Source organism: Cervus elaphus, chromosome 14, assembly GCF_910594005.1.
Source record: "Cervus elaphus chromosome 14, mCerEla1.1, whole genome shotgun sequence".
Lineage (NCBI taxonomy): Eukaryota > Metazoa > Chordata > Mammalia > Artiodactyla > Cervidae > Cervus > Cervus elaphus.
In genome coordinates, this window is record NC_057828.1 from 71,810,115 (window position 1) to 71,835,020 (window position 24,906).

The following is a 24,906-nucleotide window of genomic DNA, read 5'->3' on the forward strand; positions in this document are numbered from 1 at the left end:
CTGGCGGAGAGGGGGAACACAGTAGGTTCGTGCCTTAAGAACTATTCCTCCCTCTCCTGCTTCCCCAAGGAGTCTGGGGGCTCATATAAGACGAGAGCTCGCAGTCAGGAGTTGGTGATGAGTAACAAAAGTGTTCAGATCTTGATTTCTTCCTCTTGCCCTTTACAAAGACAGTCACAGACTGGCATCAGTAATCCAGTGATGAGTCTGGCAGTTCGGTAGTTCTGTGGCCTTTTTGATATGTAACTACAAGGCAAAGGGTGTTGTAAGGGTAAACACAGATAGAGGATGTAGTTAGCCTAGAGTCAAAAGGAAGTAGGTGCAAAGTGTAGATCCTGCAGAGTTAGAGGGCAGAAAAGCAAACTTAGTTACAGACATGCAGAGTTAGGAGCAGTTAAAGTAAAAAAAAAAAAAAAAAGAGGGTTCAGGCCTGCTCACTATTCTCTTTATCTTCTTTGTTCTCAGGGAAAGAAAAAAGCCTCATTCCTCTTTTTTTTTTTTTCCTTTTTGCTGCAACAGTATCACACTGTCATCTCTTTTTCTTAAAATGGGAAATTATTCTCAAGATTGATTCAGTTCCCTGGACAACTCCTGGCATTCCAGCTCCTCAGTTCTATTATTAGCAGTTTTCTGCCCTTAGGACGAGCTTGAAAGAACAGAAAGTTAACACTCCTCAAAGAAGTCCCTGAGAAATGCTGGGCAAAATTCACAACGGACATTGTGTGGATTCATCCAGTTCCCCCAATTCAAATTCAAATTGATCCTGGTAAACTTCTTCCAAGCATTAATCAATATCCATGAGGCCTGGGCAGGAATTTCCCTCGTGGCTCAGCTGGTAAAGAACCCACCGGCAATGCAGGAGACCTGGGTTTGATCCCTGGGTTGGGAAGATCACCTGGAGAAGGGAAAGGCTTCCCACTCCAGTATTCTGGCCTGGAGAACTCCATGGACTGTATAGTCCATGGGGTTGCAAAGAGCTGGACATGACTGAGCAACTTTCACTTCACTTCAAACCAATCACAAGGGAATATGAGACACAAGGCCCCACAGTCCCTGCACCAGACCTCTGTGGTGGCTTTTGCAGCATCTCTGTGGATTCTGAAAGTCAATTTTTATTAGCTTTCATGAGGGAAGAACAACAATACACCTAGCTAGACTGAAAGCCTTCCTACTTTTCACAGATCCTGGACAGCGATTTAGTAGATGTCATTTTTTCCACAAGGGTCTATCTACGCTCTTACAACATGTTGATAAGCTGCTTCTCTGTTCCTTTTCTAAGGAAACAAGTAAGCAAAACGACGTCAGTCTCCTCAAGCCATTAGCAACTATAGTTCATTAGGTTTCTAAAGAGAAATTACAAGTTGTTCAAATGCCAGTCAAATACCTGGGATACCTGATCTCAGATCAAGGACTGCTTTTAGACCCTTGTCGGGAGCCGTTATGGGAGGTCCCGCCCGTGACGAGGTCATGAAGAAAATACCGGGCAGGCAAGGCCGTCCGGGACCCCATCCATGACGAGGTCACGAGGAAAATACCTGACAGGCAAGGCCGTCTAGGATAAGGGACCCTCCAGGTTGGCCTCGGCCTCTACCCTACCCTATATCCTCTCCCCTTTTCTGCTGTTGTTCTTGTTTGCCCTGCTGCGGATTCTTGTGTTGCCTGCTGAGAGCTCTCCTGCTCCTCTTTCACTGAATGAAGACCAACTTAAAACCCTAATTAATAAATCTCCTGGACGCTGGTACCCTATGAAGGGGCCAGGGATGAAGGAAATGCTTCAGTTCAAACCCTTTTGCTGGCATTCTGGCTTGTTTGATAAATGTGTGCTCTCATTGCACAAAATGCTCATGATTGTTCTAAACATTCTAAGCACAGTACACTAACAAAAGAAACTATTAAGCACAGGTCCCTCCACGGGGTGAGAAAAGCCCCACAAATATTATAGCCACATATACGCCTAATAGAAAATAGTTTAGATAGAGATTAGCTGGCGACTTCTTGCAGGTAATTAACTTTTAGACTAAGAGCCTATTTTGTGCCATATCTGCTGTTTTTGCAATCCTTTGCATTTCTGTTCTGTAAAAAATGTAATCCTATCTAGTTCCCTTGGAGATGACACCTAATAGAAAGAAAATAGATTAACCACAAATAAGACAGGGCCGGCTACTGAAGTTGCTTGAAGTTGCTTAAAGTTGCACCAGGTGCAAGCCATAAATTGTCAACAGGCCTGAAAGCCAAAAGATTATACATAGAGATTAACCATTAAAAAGGCCCTAATAGGCACAGAGCCCTTTGTGGGGTGAGGAAGCCCTATTAGAAAATAGAAAAAATATTGTTTTAAAAGTGGTTATTAGATCAACGTTTGATTGATGTTAATGTGCTGAGGTTGTGCAGTGAAAACTATTGTTAATATAGTTAAAGATATAGTAAAATAAGAGTTTAGCCCTAGTGTAAAAACAATAAGATAATTGTTAATTTTAACCAAGAGTGCTAAACAGGGGCTGCCTCTCCAGAGCCACAGAGTCTTTGTGTGTTAAACTTTTTAGATAAATTTAGCTGAGAATTTCTGCAAAAAGACTGACTTTATGTTAACAGGATTGTATTTCTATTATGTTACAACCTGCTGTACCATGAGACTGCCACTTTTCTGTTTTCTGCTAACCTCAAGGCCAGAAGATAATGTACAAAAAAATCTATGGGAAAAGACTCTGTAAACAAAAAATATACAGAGCACACCTGGTTTCGTGAAGGACAAGCTGATGTAATGTTAACCTAAGTCTGTATGCTTATCTGCCCCTTAGAAATGTACCAACTTAGGGTATAAAGGCTATGGTGAAAAATAAAGCAACTGCCAGACTCTGCTGCATATTCCTGGTCTGGTCTCTTTCTTTCTCTCTCTCTCTCTCTCTCTCCCTAGTAGACTTGGCCCTATCAAGGCTGGTCCTACGTGTCTCTCTCTCGCCGACGCCATTCATCCTGAGGGTTCCCCTGGATCCTGCCGGGGCTGGACCCTGGCAGACCCTAATAGGATTCAGTGTCTTAAATTTCCAGTAGCCACAGACCAAAAGACAACATCAAGGATTCTGGAGTCTGGCTGGATACTGTGGGAACTGGATACCTGATTCTCCTTAATAGCCCACTCTCTTTATATGTTGCTCAAAGCTGAAGGACTAGATCCTTTAAATTGGGAAGAAAACACCTGTATGACTCTTCAGATCCTGAAAATCAGACTTCTCAAACCACCTGCTTTATATTTAAAATTTACTTATTTATTTACTTTATTTTTGGTTGGTCTGGACTTTCTCCAGTTTCAGTAAGCAGGGGCCACTCTTTGCAGTGTGCAGGCTTCCCTTTTTGGTGGCTTTTCTTGTTGCAGGGCACAGATTTTAGGCTCAAAGCCTTCAGTGGTTGCAGCCTTTGGGCTCAGTAGTTGGGTTACAGGGGCTCATTAGCTGTGGCTCGAGGGCCCTAGAGCATGCGGGCTCTAGTAGTTGCGGCTCTCAGGCTCTAGAGAGCAGGTTCAGTAGTTGTAGTGCATGGACTTAATTGCTCTGACGCATGTGGAATCTTCCCGTACCAGGGATCGAACCCATGTCCCCTGAATTGGCAGGCAGATTCTTAATCACTGTACCACCAGGGAAGTCCTCAGAGTATCTGTTCTAGGCCTTCCTAGTTACCAGCTTCCCTTTCCCCTTCTTTGTGTAGGGAAGGGAGGAGAATGCCTTAGGAGTGTTTACAAAAAGGCACAGAGGTCAACACTGAGTCCTTGGTCATTGCGGTCAATAATTAGACCCTGTAGCCAGAGGTCTTCCCCCGTGCCTAAGAGCTATTTCAAAAGCAGCTCTACAAAATCAACTCAGGAAATGGTTATGGGCTGTCCACTCATCACCTATGTTCCCCGAGCAATAGAAACTTTGCTCAGTTCCTATCACACTCAATGCCTTTCTGTAAGCCATATTACCTCACATGAAATGCTGTTACTAACTTCTCACAAAACCCTTTCCCAGGGCAACAACCTTAACCCTACAAACCTTTCCCCTTTACCTACTGACCAGACTCCTCATCACTATCTGGCCCTGGAGCTGACTTACAAGAAATACCTAGCTAACACTGAAATTTAAGTTTACTTAAGTTTAAGTTTACTGATGTTTCTTATATGAACAATGGCAAAGGAAAACATTGTATGCAATCACTTCCTCCTTTGAAGTAACTGAAGAAACTCCACTGACCACTGCTACTTCAGCCCAGCAAGCAGGGCTCCATGCCCTAACTGAGCTTGCACACCCAAAAAGAAGGTAAAACTGTGAATATCTATACAGACAGTCACTTTGTGGTAGTTTCTAACCTTGACACTTTGAAAACAAAGATTCCAGGAAACCAGATTAAGAATGAAAATTGGGTGAATGAATTGTTGAAATCAACCCAACTTCCATCTGTCCTGGTCGTCATGAAGGTGCCTGGACATTCAAATTAAATTCAGATGAAACCAAAGGAAATAATCTGGTTGATCAGGCTGCAAGAGCAGCCACCTATGAGCCACCCAACCTGAAAGGTTTTATTAAGTTTGTCTACATCATCAAAGAGGATCTAATGGAAGTGATCAAAGAAGCCCCATTGAAGGCAGTGCACAAAGGTTTTATTGGGCTGATGATAGCTGTATTTTTAGCCCATTAACTAATCTATGGTATAGCCCTGGAAGAAGACCTGTCTTGCCAGAGTCCATGTCCTGATGGCAATGACTCATCAGATGACTCACTGGGCTGTGATAAATGAGACAATACTGTTGGGAAATTTTTTTTGATTAATTAGTTATTTTATTTATTTATTTACTGTTGGTTGCGCCATGTCTTTGTTGCTTTCTGCGTGGACTTTCTCTAATTTTGACAAGCAGGGGCTACTCTTTGTTGCAGTGGGAGGGCTTCTCACTGCTGTGGCTTCTCTTGTTGCAGAGCACAGGCTTCTAGGCACGTGGGCTTCAGTAGTTGCAGCACTCGGGCTCTAGAGTACAGGCTCTTTAGTTGTGATACCCAGGCTTAATTGCTCTGCGGCATATGGGATATTCCCAGATCAAAGGTTGAAATTGTGTCCCCTGCATTGGCAGACAGATTCTTATCTACTGCATCACCAGGGAAGTCCCAAGAAATATTTTTAAGGCCTTGAAGGAGGCAAAATTAGCTTGTGCTGTACACCCTTTAAAAAAAAAACAACAGGGAAAACTATCCAAACTGTCCCTGGATGTTTTGATTTGTTCCCCAGTGGCTCAGGGGTAAAGAATCTGCCTGAATGCAGATTCAGGAGATGTAGGTCCATGGGTTTGATCCTGGGTCTGGAAGATCCTCTGGAGTAGGAAATGGCAACCACTCCAATAATCTTGCCTGGGAAAATCCCATGGAAATAGGAGCCTGGTGGTCTGTGCAGTGGCAAGAGTTGGACACCACTTAGCAACTAAACCACCACCACCACCACAAAGGGCCTTTTAAGATATGGCACATGGATTTAATTCCATTGTCTTCTTCCCAAGGTTATAAATTTGTGCTTGTTATGATATGTATGTTTCCTCATTGGATTGAAGAAATATTGTAAGAAAAGGTTAGGCACTTCTCCAGTGGTACAGTGGATAAGAATCCACCTGCCTATGTAGAGAACATGGGTTCGATCCCTGGTCTGGGAAGATTCTGCTGCCTCGGAGCAATGAACCTGGTGCACCATAACGACCGAAGCCCGCACGCCCAGAGCCCGTGCTCCACAAGAGAAGCCGCCGCCACGAGAAGCCCATTCACAGCTAGAGAGTAGCCCCTGCTTTGCTTTCTGAAACTGCAGAAAGCCCAAGTGTAGCAACAAAGACCCAGGGCAACCAAAAATAAAAGAATAAATAAACATTTTTTTTTTAAAAAGAGAAAAGATTACACCCACATGGGGTGTTTCCTCAGAACTGCATGGTGACCAGGGAATACATTCTACTGGCCATATTATGAAGCAAGTCTGTGGGGTTTGGTCTAATCTACACTTCCTTTGGGAAGCAGTCTGTCACCACTCGAAATCATTACCAGCAGACCTACGCGTTTGTCTCTTTCTTCTCTCGACATGTTAAACTAATTAAAGGAGACATGCTTCATTACTGCAAAGAACTAATCAGAGCCTTAGATTAAAAAAAACATACCCTCGTAGCACAATCTTTCCACAGGGTGCTCCTGGGAGATGAGTCAACACACATCACATTCACATTCTATAAGCAGGTGGTTTTGTCTACTGGAAAATCTTCAAAAAGGTTGTTTTTTTTTTAAAGTAAAAACAATTTTTTTCAAAAAGATTCTTTACATCCCAGATGAAAAGAACCATAAGAGGCACTCTTAACTAATTCTTGTCCTACAACGCTGGAAGGTGTTAATTTTTGGATTCATGTTTCTATTTTTTTCTGGCTACACCACACACCTTGTGGGAATCTCAGTTCACCAACCAGGTATTGAACCTGGGCCCTGGCATTGGAAGCATGGAGTCCTAACCACTGGGAATTCCCATGTTTCTCAACTTAAAAAGGCTCCAGTGCCCAACTGGACTTGTGAAGTGACTGGAGAAATAAAATGAAAACTAACTAGAAAGCAAAGCAGATAATGTCTGATGCTCACAGCTTTCCCAATATTCAGAACCAGGCTGGTATATATATTCACACTAAAGTGAAAAGTTAGTCTCTCAGTCGTGTCTGACTCTGTGATGCCATGGACTATATATAGTGGAGCCCACCAGGCTCCACTGTTCATGAAATTCTCCAGGCAAGAATACTGGAGTGGGTTGCCGTTTCCTTCTCCAGGGACATACACACTACTCTAACCTCATTACTGATCCTTTTCATAATAGGGCTGCTCTACTCTACTGATAAATTTACTGAGTTTAATGATACTACTTCAATATCCTTGCTAAAGAAGGCCTGTTCAATTGGCTGGTGGTGTCAGAATATCACTTAGCGACTTTACTATGTCCAAGATGGTGACCAGTCAGCATTTTGTTGGAATTTGTTTAATGTTAGCTGAATTTTTTACCTTCCTCGAGGGCACTTTTCTGGCAAATGGGGAGATATTCTTCTAGTGATCCATTCTCAAACTATAGAGGCTGGAGGACTTGTGGGATATGTTGGGATGGGATATGTTACCATGACCTCAGTCTTCCAGATTTAAGGACAGTCTACTTATGTGTGTTAGTCACTTAGTCATGTCCAACCCTTTCCAACACAATGGACTGCATCCCACCAGGCTCCTCTGTCCATGGAATTCTCCAGGTAAGAATGCTGGAGTGGGTTGCCATTCTCTTCTCCAGGGGATCTTCCCAACACAGGAGTTGAACTCAGGTCTCTTGCTTTGCAGGTAGATTCTTCACCGTCCTAGCCACCAGGGAAGCCTAGTTACACCTTATCACCAATTTCTCCTTAGTTCCCAATGGTCTGCTAGATTTTAAGCACTTAGCCCTTAAAGTTGTCTACAGGGTAAAACGATAAGATCATGTCTCTACTGTTTCTGTTTGACACTGTTACAAAGCATTTCTCTAAGTCCTCTTCCTCTAACATTTCACCTGCTTGGATCTTCTTTTCTCTTTTACCTCTGTCGAGAAGCAAATGGCTGACCAAAATTTGTAAGAAATGTAACCTCACAAGTCTGTGTTAAGCATTTTGCTGCACCGGGGCCAGATGGTTGTTGGCTGTAATGGCTACATGATCCATGGCTAGAACGTATCCCTAAGTTCATAACCTGTTAATGGAAATGTGAATAATCACACTCCTGACTGGAGACTATGTTACTCCTTCGGGGTCCACCTTTGTATGTGATTACAAAGGAGAACCATGGGCTTATGAATGTTTACACAGCTGGTATGTGACAGGATAATGCTTTTTTTATACCATAGCATTTCACTTAACTTCAAGTTCTCGTTAGAGAAAGAAATCCAGCCAAAATCTCATTGGCTGAGATGAGACTCAGCTGCCCGCTTTTTACACCCTCACATTACTGTCCATTGATTACCATGTGAAAGGATTTGTTCCTTGAACTGGTGCAGTCCATACTGACCTGTTGGACCATGGCTAAATTAACAAAATCTACCACTTGAGGCTAAGCTTAACAACAATGGGAATCCCTGGATTCCCCAGTGAGGGTTGTATTAGATAATCAAATAGGGCTTCATTATCTCCTTGCAGCATGGGGCAGCCGTTGATAGAATGCCGTAGCCAACACCTCCTGCTGCACCTAGATTAACACTTGCAGTGAATTTCGGGACTTCCCTGGTGGTCCAGTGACTAAGACTCCATGCTCCCAAGGAGCATGACAGAACCTAGGAGGCCCAGGTTCTATCCCTGGTCAGGGAACTAGGTCCCACAGCTGCAACTAAGAGTTTGCATGCCTCAAGTAAAGATCCCAAGGGCCACCCCTAAGACCTGGTGCAGCCAAATAAATAACTATTAAACACATACACACACACAGAAACTTTAAAGTTCTACTTCAGATTCACCAGAAACTTTAGAAAAATAGCACAAAGCTTCTCTGTTCCCTATCCATGTTTTCAGCTGGCTGTCTTCAGCTCTGGGCACTTAGGTAAGATCAGGACTTCAAATATTATTTATGATTATTAGAATTTTGCTATGTGTGTTTGTAGTTAGACTTATGCTGCTCCTCACTCAGACCTGCTCCAAAGCTTCTATAAACACCAAGACGGTAGTCTCTCAGTGGATTGAAGTGATAGTAAGGTTTATGGCATCTGGTCCCATCACTTCATGGCAAATAGATGGGGAAACAATGGAATCAGTGACAGACTTTATTTATTTATTTATTCTTGGGCTCCAAAGTCACTGAAGATGGTGACTGCAGCCCTGAAATTAAAAGACACTTGCTCCTTGGAAGAAAAGTTATGACCAACCTAGACAGCATATTAAAAAGCAGAGACATTTCTTTCCCAACAAAGGTCCATCTAGTCAAAGCTATAGTTTTTCCAGTAGTCATGTATAGATGTGACAGTTGGACCATAAAGAAAGCTGAGCACCAAAGAATTGATGCTTTTGAAGTGTGGTGTTGGAGAAGACTCTGGAGAGTCCCTTGGACTGCAAGGAGATCCAACCAGTCCATCCTAAAGGAAATCAACCATTGGAAGAACTGATGCTGAAGCTGAAGCTCCAATACTTTGGCCACCTGATGTGAAGGACTGACTCATTGGAAAAGACCCTGATGCTGGGAAAGATTGAAGGCAGGAGAAGGGGATGACAGAGGATGCGATGATTAGATGGCATCACTGACTCAGTGGACATGCGTTTGAGCAATCTCGGGGAGCTGGTGATGGACAGGGAGGCCTGGCATGCTGCAGTCCATGGTGTTGCAAAGAGTCGGACACGACTGAGCTTCTGAACTGAACTGAAGGCTTATTCACTTGAACATTCAGGTAACAATGAAATTTCTGGATGATGAAACTGCCCACGTCTTTTCCTGAATGCTTCCCTGTTGGTCAGATGTGGCCTAATCCTTATGACACTGACTCTCTGAAATAGCCAGCAGAAATTAAAAATTCCCCCTGGCATGGGATCTAATTTTCTGGGAGAGGTCCATCCCAGTGATGTGAGGCAAAGCAGGTCTAGATAGAAGTCAGTGATGCTTTCAGAGACAAATCTGGATCAAAAGGGGGAAATATGAAATATGAAATAAAATGCATTTACTTATGTCAAAGGGTTTTTATTTTTTATTTTTTTCATTTATTTATATTAGTTGGAGGCTAATTACAATATTGTAGTGGTTTTTCCCATGCATTGACATGAATCAGCCATGGATTTACATGTGTTCCCCATCCTGAACCCCCCTCCCACCTCCTTCCCATCCCTTCCCTCTGGGTCTTCCCAGTGCACCAGCCCTGAGCACTTGTCTCATGCATCCAACCTGGGCTGGTGATCTGTTTCAGAATTGATAATATACATGTTTCAATGCTATTCTCTCAGATCATCCCACCCTCACCTTCTCCCACAGACTCCAAAAGTCTGGTCTATACATCTGTGTCTCTTTTTCTGTCTTGCATATAGGGTTGTCATTACCATCTTTCTAAATGCCATATATATGTGTTAGTATCCTGTATTGGTGTTTTTCTTTCTGGCTTACTTCACTCTGTATAATGGGCTCCTGTTTCATCCACCTCATTAGGACTGATTCAAATGTATTCTTTTTAATGGCTGAGTAATATTCCATTGTGTATATGTACCACAGCTTTCTTAACCATTTGTCTGTTGATGGGCATCTAGGTTGCTTCCATGTCCTGGCTATTATAAACAGTGCTGCGATGAACATTGGGGTACACATGTCTCTTTCAGATCTGGTTTCCTCGGTGTGTATGCCCAGGAGTGGGATTGCTGGGTCATATGGCAGTTCTATTTCCAGTTTTTTTAAGGAATCTCCATACTGTTCTCTATAGTGGCTGTGCTAGTTTGCATTCCCACCAACAGTGTAAGAGAGTTTCAAGGGGTTTTTAAATGGAGCCATGAGGCCATTAAGGAGGTGGATCTTATGCACATCCTTACCCAGTCACACCATGAACTGAGTCAAACCACACATATTCAAAGGACTCTGCAAGAGGACCTGAAACATCACGGTAAAGGACTTTTACCTCCCTCTGGCAATAGCCTCAGGAAATAATTAGAGGGAAAAATCACTAATACAAACCTCCCCCCTTTACTTTTAAAAGCCACTGACTCTTACTCCCCATGGGATGCTGTTTAGGTTGCTACCTGAAACTGTGTGTCCCAAATTGCAATTCTTTGATCTCAAATAAACAGTTTTTCTTGATTATTTCCTTCCAAGTTTATTTAGTTTGACCGCTTAAAGAGGGCAGCCAACCCTAGCAAGTCTAAGAAAATAAAAATGGGATACTCAAGAATATAGCCTGAAACTTGCTGGAAGAGTAATCTTTGAGCAAGGAAAATGTGTTGGCTTAAGAATTATTCCAGGGACTTCCCTGGTGATCCAGTGGTTAAGAGCCTGCCTTCCAATGCAGGGGATGCAAGTTCGATCCCTGGCTGGGGAACTAAGAATCCACATGTCATGTGGTACAGACAAAAGAAAAAAAGAATTATTTCAGTTGGGTTTCTTTCCTTTTTAAAAAAAAAAAAAAATTTTTTTTTTGGTTGTGCTGGGTCCTCGTCGATATGCACAGGGTTTCTCTAGTTGAGATGAGCCAGGGAGGAGGGGTGGGGGGGTTGCTATTTTTTGTTGTGGTGCTCGGGCTTCTCATTGTGGTGGCTTCTCATGTTGCGGGAGCACAGACTCTAGGGCATGTGGGCTTCAGAAGTTACCCATACAGGCTTTAGATGCCCTGGGGCATGTGTAATCTTCCCAGACCTGGGATGGAACCCATGTCCCCTGCATTGGCAGGGGGATTCCTATCCATTCTACCATTAAGGAAGTCCCCAGTTGGGTTTCTTATGTTACAAATAACCGTGTTGTAGATAGAATGTTACTCTTGGACACAGCATACATAACTTTATGAATTAAAAATCTAATCTATTTCACATTTTAGGACTCAAAATGTTTGGATTGTACTTTGTAGTTTGTAAGTCCTTTTCATCTGTTGTTTAATCCTCATAATACTGACATCCACCCCACTTAACAACTAAGGAAGTTGAAGTTCAAAGACATAGAAATCTTCCTCCAGGTTGCACTCTGAGAAGGGAGGATTTGAATATAGCCCCTGCCCTCAGGTACCAGGATTGTGCCCAACTGGTGAGATCTCTTGATAAGTATTTTGCATATCTGGGAGCTGTGTTTTTAAAAAATGAAAAAAACAAAAACACTTTCGTATCTTTAGCAAATGCCCTGTGTTGATCTTAATGATTTTTGTACTCTAGTCTCATTAGAGTTAGGTGATTTAGTTTCTTTTGCTGACTCTTGATATAATTCTTTAAGGAATTAACTTCTCTGGCATTGTGAACTGGTTTCTTCAACACCCATCTTTCTTCTATCACTAATTTCTGTGAACAGGTGAAGAAATAATGGCTTTTGGCCTGCAAATAACAAATGCTGGAAAGGGTGTGGAGGAAGGGGAACCCTCCTATACTCTTGGTGCTGCCACTGTGGAAAACAGTGTGGAGCTTCCTCAGAAGACTAAAAATAGAGTTACCATATGATCCAGCAATCCCCACTCCTAGGAATATACCTGGACAAAACTAATTCAAAAAGATACATGCACAACTATGTTCTTAGTGGCTCTACTCATAATAACCAAAACATGGAGACATCTTAAATGTCCACTGACAGATGAATGGATAAAGAAGTTGCGGTACATATGTACAAGGGAATATACTGGGCCATAAAAAAGAACAAATGATGCCATTTGCAGCAACATGAATGCAACTAGAGATTATCATACTAAGTGAAGAAAGTCAGAAAGAGAAAGATAAATACCATATGATATCACTTATATGTGGACCCTACAAAATGGCACAAATGAACCTATTTACAAAACAGCAACAGATTCATAGAGATCAGACTTGTGGTTGCCAAAGGGATTGGGGTTGGGGGACAGGGATGGACTGGGAGTGTGGAGTTGGTAGATACAAACTACTCTTTCGAATGGGTAAACAACAAGGTCTTAATGTATAGCACAGGAATTATATTCAATACCCTGTAATGGAAAAGAATACAAAAAAAGAATGCGTGCATATAACTGAGTCACTTTGCTTACAGCAGAGATTGGCACAAGATTGAGAATCAACTATACGTCAATTAAAAAAAAACAACAAAAAAATTTTTTTGTATTTCTGAAGTTTTTTTTTTTTTTAGAAGCTGGAGATGTCCTCTTCTGAGAAAAAAGCATACAAATAAAATAATTACCCAAGTGAAACATGAAGTTTTAATAAAATCAATAAAAATAGCAACAATTTACTAAGTACTTACCACAAACCATTGGACTATAAGCTCCTTGGGAGCAGGTACCTATTTGCCCTCTGCACAGATCAGCAACAGACCCAGAGAAGGTGCTCAAGAAATGTCAGTGCATGTAATAAGTTGATGGTGGGCACATTGAAAAGAGCTTCATATGCATATCTCATTTAACTCTGTTAAAAAACAAAACTTAGCCAAGCAAATTTGAAGATGAAATTGGCTTTATTAGGCAATTCACGAACTGGGAAGCAGTCCATCTAGCAACTAGAAGGGCACTTGGGGGGCTGTATAAAATGGAAGGCTTTTATAGGAAGGAAGGTGGGAAAGGGAGCTATTGGCAAAAGGAAAAAAAAAATTGCTTTAAATCAGGAGAATGAGGGGAGAGAAAAGCAAGGGTTATCTTTTCCTCCTCTGGGGGATGGAAAGCACCCCCATGGCAGTTCACTTTATTGAAAATTCCAGACGAGTTGATTTTTAATTGCATTTCTGGTAGGGGTGGAAACTGCAATTACATTAGAGATTAAATCTAGGTTTGGCATCATGGTGACACCATTTAAGGTCTGTTTTGTGTGTGTGGTGTGTGTGTTTTAACAATTCCAACTCCCCTCTCTTTCGACCACATACACACAAACACAGCTTCATGATATAGATATCTTTATCTTATTTTACAGATGGAGAAACTGATATTAAGAGAGATTGAGTAATTTATTCAAGGACATAGGGCTGATAACTAAATGGTCTCTCTGACTTTAAAACTTCTCTTAACCAGGATTCTATGACCTGAACAAAGCCAGAATGGCACAAATCATAATATTCCATTGCCAGGGTAACATATCTGTAGGCTGAGCCACACCAGTGGACTTCCAATAGGCTCTGAGTTGCTGTATGTTGAAGGTAACTTATAATAATATACCTGTTGTTGTTTAGTCGTTAAATCACACGCGACCCCATGCAACCCCGTGGACTGTAGCCCAACAGGCTCCTCTGTCCATGGGATTTTCCAGGCAAGAATACTGGAGTGGGTTACCATTTCCTTCTCTAGGGGATCTTCCTGACCCAGGGATTGAACCCACATCTCCTGTATTGGCAGGCAGATTCTTTACCACTGAGCCACCTGGAAAGCCCAATATACCTGTAGAAATAGTAATATGCTTTCAATATATACATATTTGATTCTCGGTATTTTGGTAGTTATAGTCTATAAAGTGCCCTGAACATTGAATTGGCAAATACTGAGCCATGGCTCTTAGAGGAAATACAGTGGCTTTGTGACCAGAGCCTCTGGTCACAGCAATTTTGTCAACCAATCAATGTACAGTTCTTTTAAAGAGTGTTTCAATTTAGAGACACAAAATATGTTGTTGATTCATTGATGTTGAACTCACAGTTGACAGCACTATAACTCATTCTTAAACAAGGTTGATCTAACACACATAAGGCACATCACAGTCTTCTTGCCATCTAGGAACACCAGACGGTGCTTTAGCATGAAACTTGATGGGCATTTTAAACAGTGAAATCAATGTCAAGCACAAAAATGCGAGAAACACCACATTTGACCCTAAAAAGATGAGGACAACGACACCCTTGTGATATGAGAGCTGAAACAAGAAGGCAGAGAGACAGCCTTGCTCTACCTTAGCTGGTGGTGTGCACACAAGGAGACCCAGGTTTTTCACTGCTATGTGCATGTTTGGGGGTGACTGTGAAAGCGCTACAGTATTGATTATCAGATAGCAAATTTTAGTGAGTAGGTAAATTTTCAAATACGGAATCCATGAGTGGGACCTGGAGGGTTCCTAGAGTGGGACCTACAGAGGATCCACCGTATATGCATGATTTGGGTATGACCTAAATCAAACCCCTTTTACAGTGAAAGTGTAATATTATACAGTGAAAGTGACAAACAGATTCAAGGGATTAGAGCTGATAGAGTGCCTGAAGAACTATGGACAGAGGTTTGTGACATTGTACAGGAAGCAATGATTAAGACCATCCCCAAGAAAAAGGCAAAAAGGCAAAATGGTTGTCTGAGGAGGCCTTACAAATAGCTGAGAAAAAGAAGCTAAAGGCAAAGAAGAAAATGAAAGAGATACCCATTTGAATGCAGAGTTCCAAAGAATAGCAAGGAGAGATAAGAAAGCCTTCCTCAGTGATCAGTGCAAAGAAATAGAGGAAAACAGTAGAATGGGAAAGACTAGAGATTTTTCGAGAAAATTAGAGATACCAAGGGAGGATTTCATGCAAAGATGGGCTCAATAAAGGACAGAAATGTTATGGAGCTAACAGAAGCAGAAGATATTAAGAAGAGGTGGCAAGAATACACAGAAGAACTATACAAAAAAGATCTTCATGATCCAGATAATCACCATGGTGTGATCACTCACCTAGAGCCAGACATCCTGGAATGTGAAGTCATGTGGGCCTTAGGAAGCATCACTATGAACAAAGCTAGTGGAGGTGATGGAATTCCAGTTGAACTATATCAAATTCTAAAAGATGATGCTGTGAAAGTGCTGCACTCAATATGCCAGCAAATTTGGAAAACTCAGCAGTGGCCACAGGACTGGAAAAGGTCAGTTTTCATTCCAATCCCAAAGAAAGGCAAAGCCAAAGAATGTTCAAACTACTGCACAGTTGCACTTATCTCACATGCTGGCAAAGTAATGATCAAAATTCTCCAAGCCAGGCTTCAACAGTTCGTGAACTGTGAACTTCCAGATGTTCAAGCCGGATCTAGAAAAGGCAGAGGAACCAGAGATCAAATTGCCAACATCCGCTGGATCATCAAAAAAGCAAGAGTTCCAGAAAAACATCTACTTCTGCTTTATTGACTATGCCAAAGCCTTTGACTGTGTGGATCACAACAAACGGTGGAAAATTCTTAAGGAGATGGGTATACCAGACCACCTGACCTGCCTCTTGAGAAATCTGTATGCAGGTCAGGAAGCAACAGTTAGAACTGGACATGGAACAACAGACTGGTTCCAAATTGAGAAAGGAGTACGTCAGGCTGTATATTGTCACCGTGCTTATTTAACTTATATGCAGAGTACATCATGTGAAATGCTGGGCTGGATGAAGCATAAACTGGAATCAAGATTGCTGGGAGAAATATCAGTAACCTTGGATATGCATATGATACCACCCTTATGACAGAAAGTGAAGAAGAACTAAAGATTGATGAAAATGAAAGAGGAGCGTGAAAAAGTTGACTTAAAACTCAACATTCAGAAAACTAAGATCACGGCATCTGGTCTCACCACTTCATGGCAAATAGATGGGGAAACAATGGAAACAGTGAGAGACTTTATTTTCTTGGGCTCCAAAATCACTGCAGATGGTGACTGCAGCCATGAAATTAAATGACGCTTGCTCCTTGGAAGAAACACTATGACAAACCATAGCTTGACAAACCAAACAGACAGCATATTAAAAAGCAGAGACATTACTTTGCCAACAAAGGTCCATCTAGTCAAAGCTATGGTTTTTCCAGTAGTCATGTATGGATGTGAGAGCTGGACCATAAAGAAAGCTGAGCGCCAAAGAATTGATGCTTTTGAATTGTGGTGTTGGAGAAGACTCTTGAGAGTGCCTGGTACTGCAAGGAGATCCAACCAGTCCATCCTAAAGGAGATCAGTCCTGAATATTCATTGGAAGGACTGATGCTGAAGCTGAAACTCCAATACTTGGCCACCTGATATGACGAACTGACTCATTTGAAAAGACCCTGATGCTGGGAAAGATTGAAGACAGGAGGAGAAGGGGACAACAGAGAATGAGATGGTTGGATAGCATCACCGACTCGATGGACGTGACTTTGAATAAGCCCCAGGAGTTGGTGATGGACAGGGAAGCCTGGCATGCTGCAGTCCATGGAGTCACAAAGAGTCAACACGACTGAGCGACTGAAGTGACTATGTATGCATGCTTAAAAATACATGCCTTTAAAAAGTCATAGGTTAGGCACATTACTTATCGCCATTTAAGACACTAAAACTAGGTGATTGAAGCATAGGAACTGACTTTTCCTACACACATGTAACCAGTTTCATAGACATGTGACACCTCTCTACTGTCACGCAAGCCCCCACCCCTAAGAAGGAGCCCACTTGGTTGAATTCTCTTCTGCCACCATCTTAAAATTCTCAGGGATTTTTCAACAAGGGCCCTTGCCTTTTCATTTTGCTCTGGCCACCACAACTTATGTAGCTGAACCTGATCACATAGCAACTAAATGGATTAATAACTGAGGGGAAAAAAATACTATTTATTTATCCAATTGAACAAAAATGTTTTCACAGTGACTAATAAATATTTTAAAGTTACCATTTATTGAGTTTTGGTTTTATTAAGTTCTTGATAATGTATTAGCTCATTTAATCCTTATAGTTCTCTGTGATTTGGGTATTATTTCCATTAAACATGTAAGGTAACTGAAGCCCAGAGAAGGTGAGTTAACTGAGGCCACACAATTAGCATAGCTTGAACAACAGTCAAATCTTTTTGACTTCAGATTCCATGCTCTTACCATTAGACTCTTGCTGTGTCTAATTTTAGCTGGCTCCTGTGTTCGTGTGATCTGTAATGAGTTTTATTTTCCCAGGCTGCTTTTAATCATTTTTCTTTGTATTTAATTTTTGTTAGTTTGATTATTAATATGTGTCTCGGCGTGTTTCTCCTTGGGTTTATCCTGTATGGGACTAGGGCTTCCTGGACTTGATTGACTGTTTCCTAATGCACTGTAGTGACCTGGATGGCAAGGAAGCCAAAGGGGAGAGGAGAGATGTATGTGTATGTCTGGTTCATTTTGCCGGACAGTAGAAACTAACACACTATAAAGAAACTGTACTCCAATAAAAATTAGTTTAAAAATAATAAAATAAAACGCATTAGGGTGAGGATGCACAGTGATATCAAATAAATTAGTCTATTAGTAAAAAAGTTTGAATTCTGTGATCTTCTTAGTGAATTTGTGACTAAGACATCTATATTTCATTTGCAGCAAATCTACATAATGAACTTTTAACAAAATATAAATTAGCTCAAAAGTACATGAGACAATGACCTTGTTTTCTACTTCCTTTAGTCATGTCCCCCCTTGTTTTTCATTTGAACATCCTGCAGAGAGGATGATAAACAGTAAAAGTGGTAAAGGAGACAGAATTCAAGGAGTTTAATTTCCATCAAATTAGTATCTCTAGTAAAAGTAACTTGAAATTAATGATAAAAATGAGATGGGAGCTATTCGTAGATTTATTTCATTCACATCTTGTTTTTACTACTTTGGATAATTAATGGGTGATCGAAACAGAGTTAGCAAGATTGAGGCCAATTTAATTATTTAGTGTTAATTGAGTGCATAAAATGTTTTATCTTCCTTCAGTTTAAACTTGCTAGATCCATTGTTGAAAAGGTATCTTCTCTCTTCTCTGTTCACTTCTGCAACTGACATCTTGCCTAAAGAATTGCTTACTTGAAAACCAAGGGATCATTTCTTGGTGGGTTGTACATCTTTTATATTTGTGAGCTAACATTACTGGATTTATACTTTTAGGAAAGTCAACTGCTTTTTATTGAGCTCCTACATTATACTGAGCTCCAACTCTGTATTATTGTAAATAATATGATGCCTGAAATGAAGGATTTTCCAAGGGAGACAGGAAAGAGAAAGAGAAAGCAGAAAGGCTGTACATGCCAGAGATGGTGCAATACAATTGCCGTTTAGTAAAAAAGCTTTTCTTCTCATATTCTTGAAAAAGAGTTTATGTTCTTAAAATTCCCAGAAATGAAATGAGTATAGGAGAGTTAGATCCCATCTGAGATATTGGATTAGAGAAAAATAGCTTTACTTGTTTCTCTTAGTCCTAAAATCGTGGGAGCTCAGCCCTCAGCTGGGAGACAGTCCCAACCAAATTCGCCTGAATCCAAACAATCCACCACTGAGCAGGAGAATAAATGTTAATTGTTGCATGCCTCTGAGTTTTGCATCATTATCGCGGCAATAACTTCCTGAGACAATTCTTTACGATTGTTCAGAATATCCGTGTCTTCCTCATGGCTCTGGACAGAGGGAGGAAAAAAAGTCAGGGATTTTATTCTCCATTAAAGCATTTCCTTTTGTTCCAAGCAACTATTTTCTTCAAGTGACTTTTTTCTTGTAAGATTTATTTGTTAGCCCAGAGAACTCTGAAATTATACCTCTTATCTTCTTGTGTATTTAGGAATGGAAAACTGATGTCTTGTGGGTTTCCTAAAACACTGTATGTTTGCAAAATTTTTGGCACTTGATGAAAGGGTTAAAGGGTAAATGATCTAAAAGTCTAACAGTAAAGGGACTAATCAATTAATTATTATACATTCATATGATAGACTACTGTCATCAGAGAGTACCTTTTTTATTACGAAAGACATATAGTAACATGAAAAATTCTCACAATGTTAATGCTAAGTGAATATAAATTATCTGATAAATAATATACTTTTTATTCATTCAACAAGTATTTATTAACCACTTGCTTTATGCAATGTTCTCAGTGTTAATCCCAATTTTATTCCACAGCTTTATTGTGTTATAATTGCCATACAATAAACTGTATGTGTAAAGTGCAGACGGTCCCTAACTTACAATGATTTGATGTGCAATTTTTCAACTTTATGATGGTGCAAAAGCAATATGTATTCAGTAGAAACCATATTTCAAATACTTCAAATTTTGAACTTTGATCTTTTCCCAGGCTGGTGACTCGTGGGACAATACTCCCAGCTCCCAGTCAGCCATGTGATCAAAAGTGAAAATGACTGCTACGATTACAACCATTCTGTTTTTCAGTTTCAGTATAATGTTCAATTAACTACATTTGATAATCAGCACTTTATTATAAAATAAGTTTTATAATAAGTGTTAGATGATTTTGCCCAACTGAAAGCCAATGTACATGTTCTTAGCACATTAAAGTAGGGGAGGGTGAGCTATCATGTTTAGTAGGTTAGGTGTGTGAAATGCATTTTCAAGTTAATATATTTTCAATAAACAATGGGTTTATCACATTGAAACCCCACCCTAAATCAAGGATGATCTGTATACAATTTGATTAGCTTTGATAAGTACAAAAACATGAAACCATCACCACAATCCAGATAACAAACAGATTCATCACCACTAAAAGCTTACTCATACTTTGTATTACTTTACAATCCTGCCTGCTGCCATTGTCCTTAACCCTTCCTCATTTCCAGACAACGACTTCTCTGCTTTTGGTCACTATAGAATAGTTCACATTTCATAGAATTTTATGAGTAGAATCATATAATACCACTGTTTTGGGTCTGACTTTTCTTCACTCAACCCAATTATTCTGAGAGTCAGCCATGTTGTTATGCGTATCAATAGGACTATCTTTTTTTTTTCTTAATAACTGCATAGTATCCATTGTGTGGATATACCATGATTTATTTATCCACTCAGCTGTTGATGGACATTTGGGTTGGTAGGACTTTGGGGCTGATAATATTGATTTTCTAAAATGAAAGTGTTGATTTCAACATGAGTTGTATTCTATTTATAAATTGTAGATTTTTTTTTTAATTTGGCTATGCCACATGGCTTGTGACATCTTAGTCCTCCAACAAGAGACTGAAAGACCACTGCCCCTGGCTGTAAAAACATGATGTGCTAACCTCTGGATTGCCAGAAAATTCCCTAAATTGAGTTTATTTTTGTGTGAATGATCATTCTTATTTTTTTTCTGAAATTAATATTCAGTTAACCCAAGTTGAAAAGACTAAACACCTCGAGTAGTATATTTACAAACTTAGTTAATACAAATCCTTTAAATATTTTAAATTTCCTTTGTAAATTTAGCATATCTGATTTTTAAGTACTTCAAATCCTTGAAAAGACAAATTTACAGGCCTAACAAGCAAAATCTTTCTAAATAGTTAAAAACATATGTTTAAAATTTGTGTTTTAGTATAATCAGTTTGATGTCGTCTTCTGTATTTGTTTTTTTTAATTTTTGGCTATAGCGCTAAGCCTGAGGGATCTTAGTTCCCTGAGCAGGGATCCAACGCAGCCTCGCCAGTGGAATCTCAGAGTTCTGACCACTAGACAGCCAGGGAACCCCTTGTACTTTTTATAATGAAATATCTTTGGATATTTATTAGTAAAGAAACATCCATAATGTGAATTTGGCTGTTTCTGGATTACAAGTGATTTTAGCTTTTCTACCTTTTACTTTGCTGTGTTTTCTTCATTTCCTATAATAAATTCATATTACGTTTATAATCAGAATAAGCAATGAAAGTTCCTAAAAGCAAAAATCAATGCATAGTATCGCTTTAAAAACCAAAATATATTCTCTCACTGTATCCTCTTTCTTTGGTCTTTTCTTTCTCCTCAGGAAATATCAAGACCTTAGAAAGCAATAGTAAGAGATACAGGGAGGTTGTGGGAGGGGCACAGTGGTGGTGGCATCTGCAGGAGGGGAAATACCTAACATGAGGTAATCACTTGATAAAGTAACTGGAGATGCTGGTGAATACCTGATTGTGAATATTGGGTTTGAGGTCAAGCAAGCAATTGATAGTTTTTTTTTTTTTCTTCTGCATTTGTTTGCAGGACAGCAAGAATCACTTGATGATTAGTCTTTCAGCATAATGGCATCTGTAAACAGAAAGAGTGAAATAATTAAAAAACTTAAAACAGACAAACGTCTCCTGGAGGACATAAACGAAAGGCGAGAATCCAACTGCCTGGTGGAAAGAAGCAATCAAGTCAGCTTATTGAGAGTTCAAAAGAGGCATTTCCATGGTGCCTACAAGTCCCTAACTCATGACCAGGTCAAAGAAACTGTTCCCGACAGTGACAGGAGCTCTTGGGTCAAACTGAGTCTCTTCGTTCACAAGGAGAAAAGGCACTTTCCACCAAAAAGTAAGATGTTGCAGTAGGATTCCTACCCAGTTGACAGGAGGGATCTATAAGTAAACTTAGGAGTTATTTCTAGGATTGAAAGAGGTTCATACATATTGCTCTGGGATAGTTAAAAGGCAGTCTGTTTGAAGTTAAAAGCATCAGTATACTAGGCTAGTTGACGTAAACTAGGCTAGTAAGATCTACTATAGACCAGAGATCCTCGTTTTCTCATGTTTACAGGATTTGAGGGATCATCTCCACACTGGCTCATTCAATAGGCTCTAGTTTGGGTACTGGAATATGCATTCTCAGGCAGGCAGAGGTGATACTGAGCCTGATGGCCTAAGAACCATATTTTGAGAAGGGTCTAGAGGCCTCCTTGTTCATCAATTTCTGTTACGTCTGCAAAAATGTCATATGCAAAATTGAGATACAGTGGAAAGTATTTTGATGACAAATATCAAACAAAAAACCTGAGACACAATAATAAAATGTGGAGGAAGTTTGGGGTGAGGTGGCGTGTGGTGTTGGTGGTATTATTTTGCAGGGGGGGAGGAAGAAGAACTGCTGGTAAATACTTTAATTGTTAAATACTTGTTTCTAAGTCAAGACAAGCAACTGATGTTGTTTTTCCATTTATTTTGAAAAAAATAAAAAGAGTATAATTATGTTGAACATAACCAACAAATGATTAAGTTAGATCACAAACAAAATAATTGCCATATTGGAAATTTAACTTCTTTGATGTCAAGGCTGTGACTATACACTTGACCCACTGCGGTTCATAAACAGGGCAGAGAGGGTGATGCAGTGTGGCCTGGAAACCTGAGATTCTCCATTGTGTTTTAAAGTTGATCTGTAACAGTCATATGTTAACTTTGCTCAAAAAATAACTCTTTTACAAGGAGGAAGTATTCCACTTCCCTGGTAGCTCAGTTGGTAAAGAATCCGCCTGCAATGCAGGAGACCAGGGTTCTTTCCCCGGGTCAGGAAGATCCGTTGGAGAAGGAAATGGCAACCCACTCTTGTATTCTTGCCAGGGAAATCCCATTAACAGAGGCACTTTGCGAGCTACAGTCCATGGCATCTCAAGAGTCAGACACGACTTAGTGACTGAACCACCACAATTCTAAGAGAACCTGCACAATCTCAACCACAAAAAAAGAAGAAATAATGCCATTTGCAGCAACATGGGTGGACATAGAGATTAGTATACTAAGTGAAGTAAGTCAGAAAAAGACAAATACCATACGACATCACTTATACGTGGAATCTAAAATAAAACTCAAATGAACAGAAACAGACTCACAGATATTTTGAAGCTCTCTCTTTAATTTTCTATTTGGAGATATGTCAGTCAAAAGAGGGAGAGTCTTACTTAACCATGCCTTAAAAATGGAAGACTTGGTGTCTTACTCAGTTTGGGCTGCTCTAACAAGTTACTATAGACTGAGTGGCTTAAAAAACTAACTTTATTTCTCACAGTTCTGGTGGCTGGAAGTCTGAGTCAGGGTGCCAGCATGATTGGGTTCTTGGAGTTCCCTTTTCCTAATTTTCAGAGAGCTGTTTTCTTGCTGTATTGTTACACGATAGAAACAGCTGGCTAGTTTTTTGGGCTCTTCCTGTAAGGGCATGAATCCCTTTCATGAGGACTCCACTCTCTTGACTTAATTACCTCCCAAAGGCCCCACCTCCAAATACCATCCCATTGGGATTAGAGTTTCAGCATAAGAATCTGGAGAAGCACAAACATCCAGCCCTTTGCACTTGGGTTCAAGTTCTGCTTCTGAGACTGAGTGGTCTCATGCTTTTAGTCCTTCAGTGTCTCTAAGCCTTGTTCCTTGTATCCATGAAACAGTGGCAATGGCACCCCGCTCCAGTCCTCTTGCCTGGAAAATCCTGCGGATGGAGGAGCCTGGTGGGCTGCAGTCCATGGGGTCGCTAAGAGTCGGACACGACTGAGCGACTTGACTTTCACTTTTCACTTTCACTCATCGGAGAAGGAAATGGCAACCCACTCCAGTGTTCTTGCCTGGAGAATCCCAGAGACGGGGAGCCTGGTGGGCTGACGTCTATGGGGTCACACAGAGTCGGACACGACTGAAGTGACTTAGCAGCAGCAGCAGCATGAAACAGTACTTCTCCTCTGCCTTCAGGGTTATTTTGGAACTATGAAATGTATTATAAGATATGTAATAGATACTTATTCTTTTATTTTTCAGATAATGCCATATTTGGATAAAGTCCATCTACAAAGACACATAGAAACACAATCTCTTTGATCCTTCTTCAATATCCATCTAAATTATTTACAAATATTAATTATAAGAGAAGCCAAAGAAAACTATTCATTAGATCATCAAGAAACCATTGAGCCACACAAAATGTATTACATCTTCACTGCCTTCCATCATTTAGACTTAAATGTTTTGAAGAGAGGATTTGAGTTATTAAAGATACTTTCAGAGATGGATGACCTAAACGTTCACTTCACAGTGATCTTCTCTTTACTAATTTAAAATGTTCAAATAGTTTATATTATTTCTTTTTTTTAGAGTTACAAGTGTTTTACTTTTATTAATTATTTTTAAAAAAAGGTTTTGTTTTGTATTTTTTAATTTAGAAGGAAATGGCAACCCACTCCAATATTCTTGTCTGGGAAATCCCCTGGACAGAGGAGAGTCTGGCACGTTACAGTCCATGGGACCGAGAAAATGTGGGACATGACTTAGTGACTAAACAACAAACAGCATGGTTAATTTATAATATTATGTAAGTTTCAGACGTACTGCATAGCAATTCAAACATGCATAAAACATACATATATATATATATGTATATATATACACTTTTCTAGGATTCTTCACCTTTACAGGTTATTATGTAATATTGAGTATAGTTCCCTGTGTTATACAGAAGGCCCTTGTTGATTATCTATTTATATTTATACATAGTATAAATAGTAGTATATATATATTCCAGCCCCTAATTTATCCTTCTTCCCACACCCAAAGTTTATATTGTTTCTGCAAATCAGTGGAATGTGTTGACCAACCACACCAATCAAGTTGAAGGCTAAAGCTTCCCGAAGTTAACATTTG

The 24,906-nt window shown here is 40.2% G+C and overlaps 1 protein-coding gene across 1 annotated transcript; it reads left to right on the forward strand.

The window, feature by feature from the left end:
- The first annotated feature begins 13,727 nt into the window (after positions 1 to 13,727).
- SPATA45 (spermatogenesis associated 45) lies at positions 13,728 to 24,274 on the forward strand. Its single transcript, XM_043924688.1, has 3 exons — positions 13,728 to 13,784; positions 21,512 to 21,823; positions 24,028 to 24,274. The coding sequence occupies exons 2-3, from the start codon at positions 21,550 to 21,552 to the stop codon at positions 24,045 to 24,047; spliced, it is 294 nt and encodes a 97-aa protein (XP_043780623.1). The 5' UTR covers positions 13,728 to 13,784; positions 21,512 to 21,549; the 3' UTR covers positions 24,048 to 24,274.
- Positions 24,275 to 24,906: the final 632 nt, after the last annotated feature.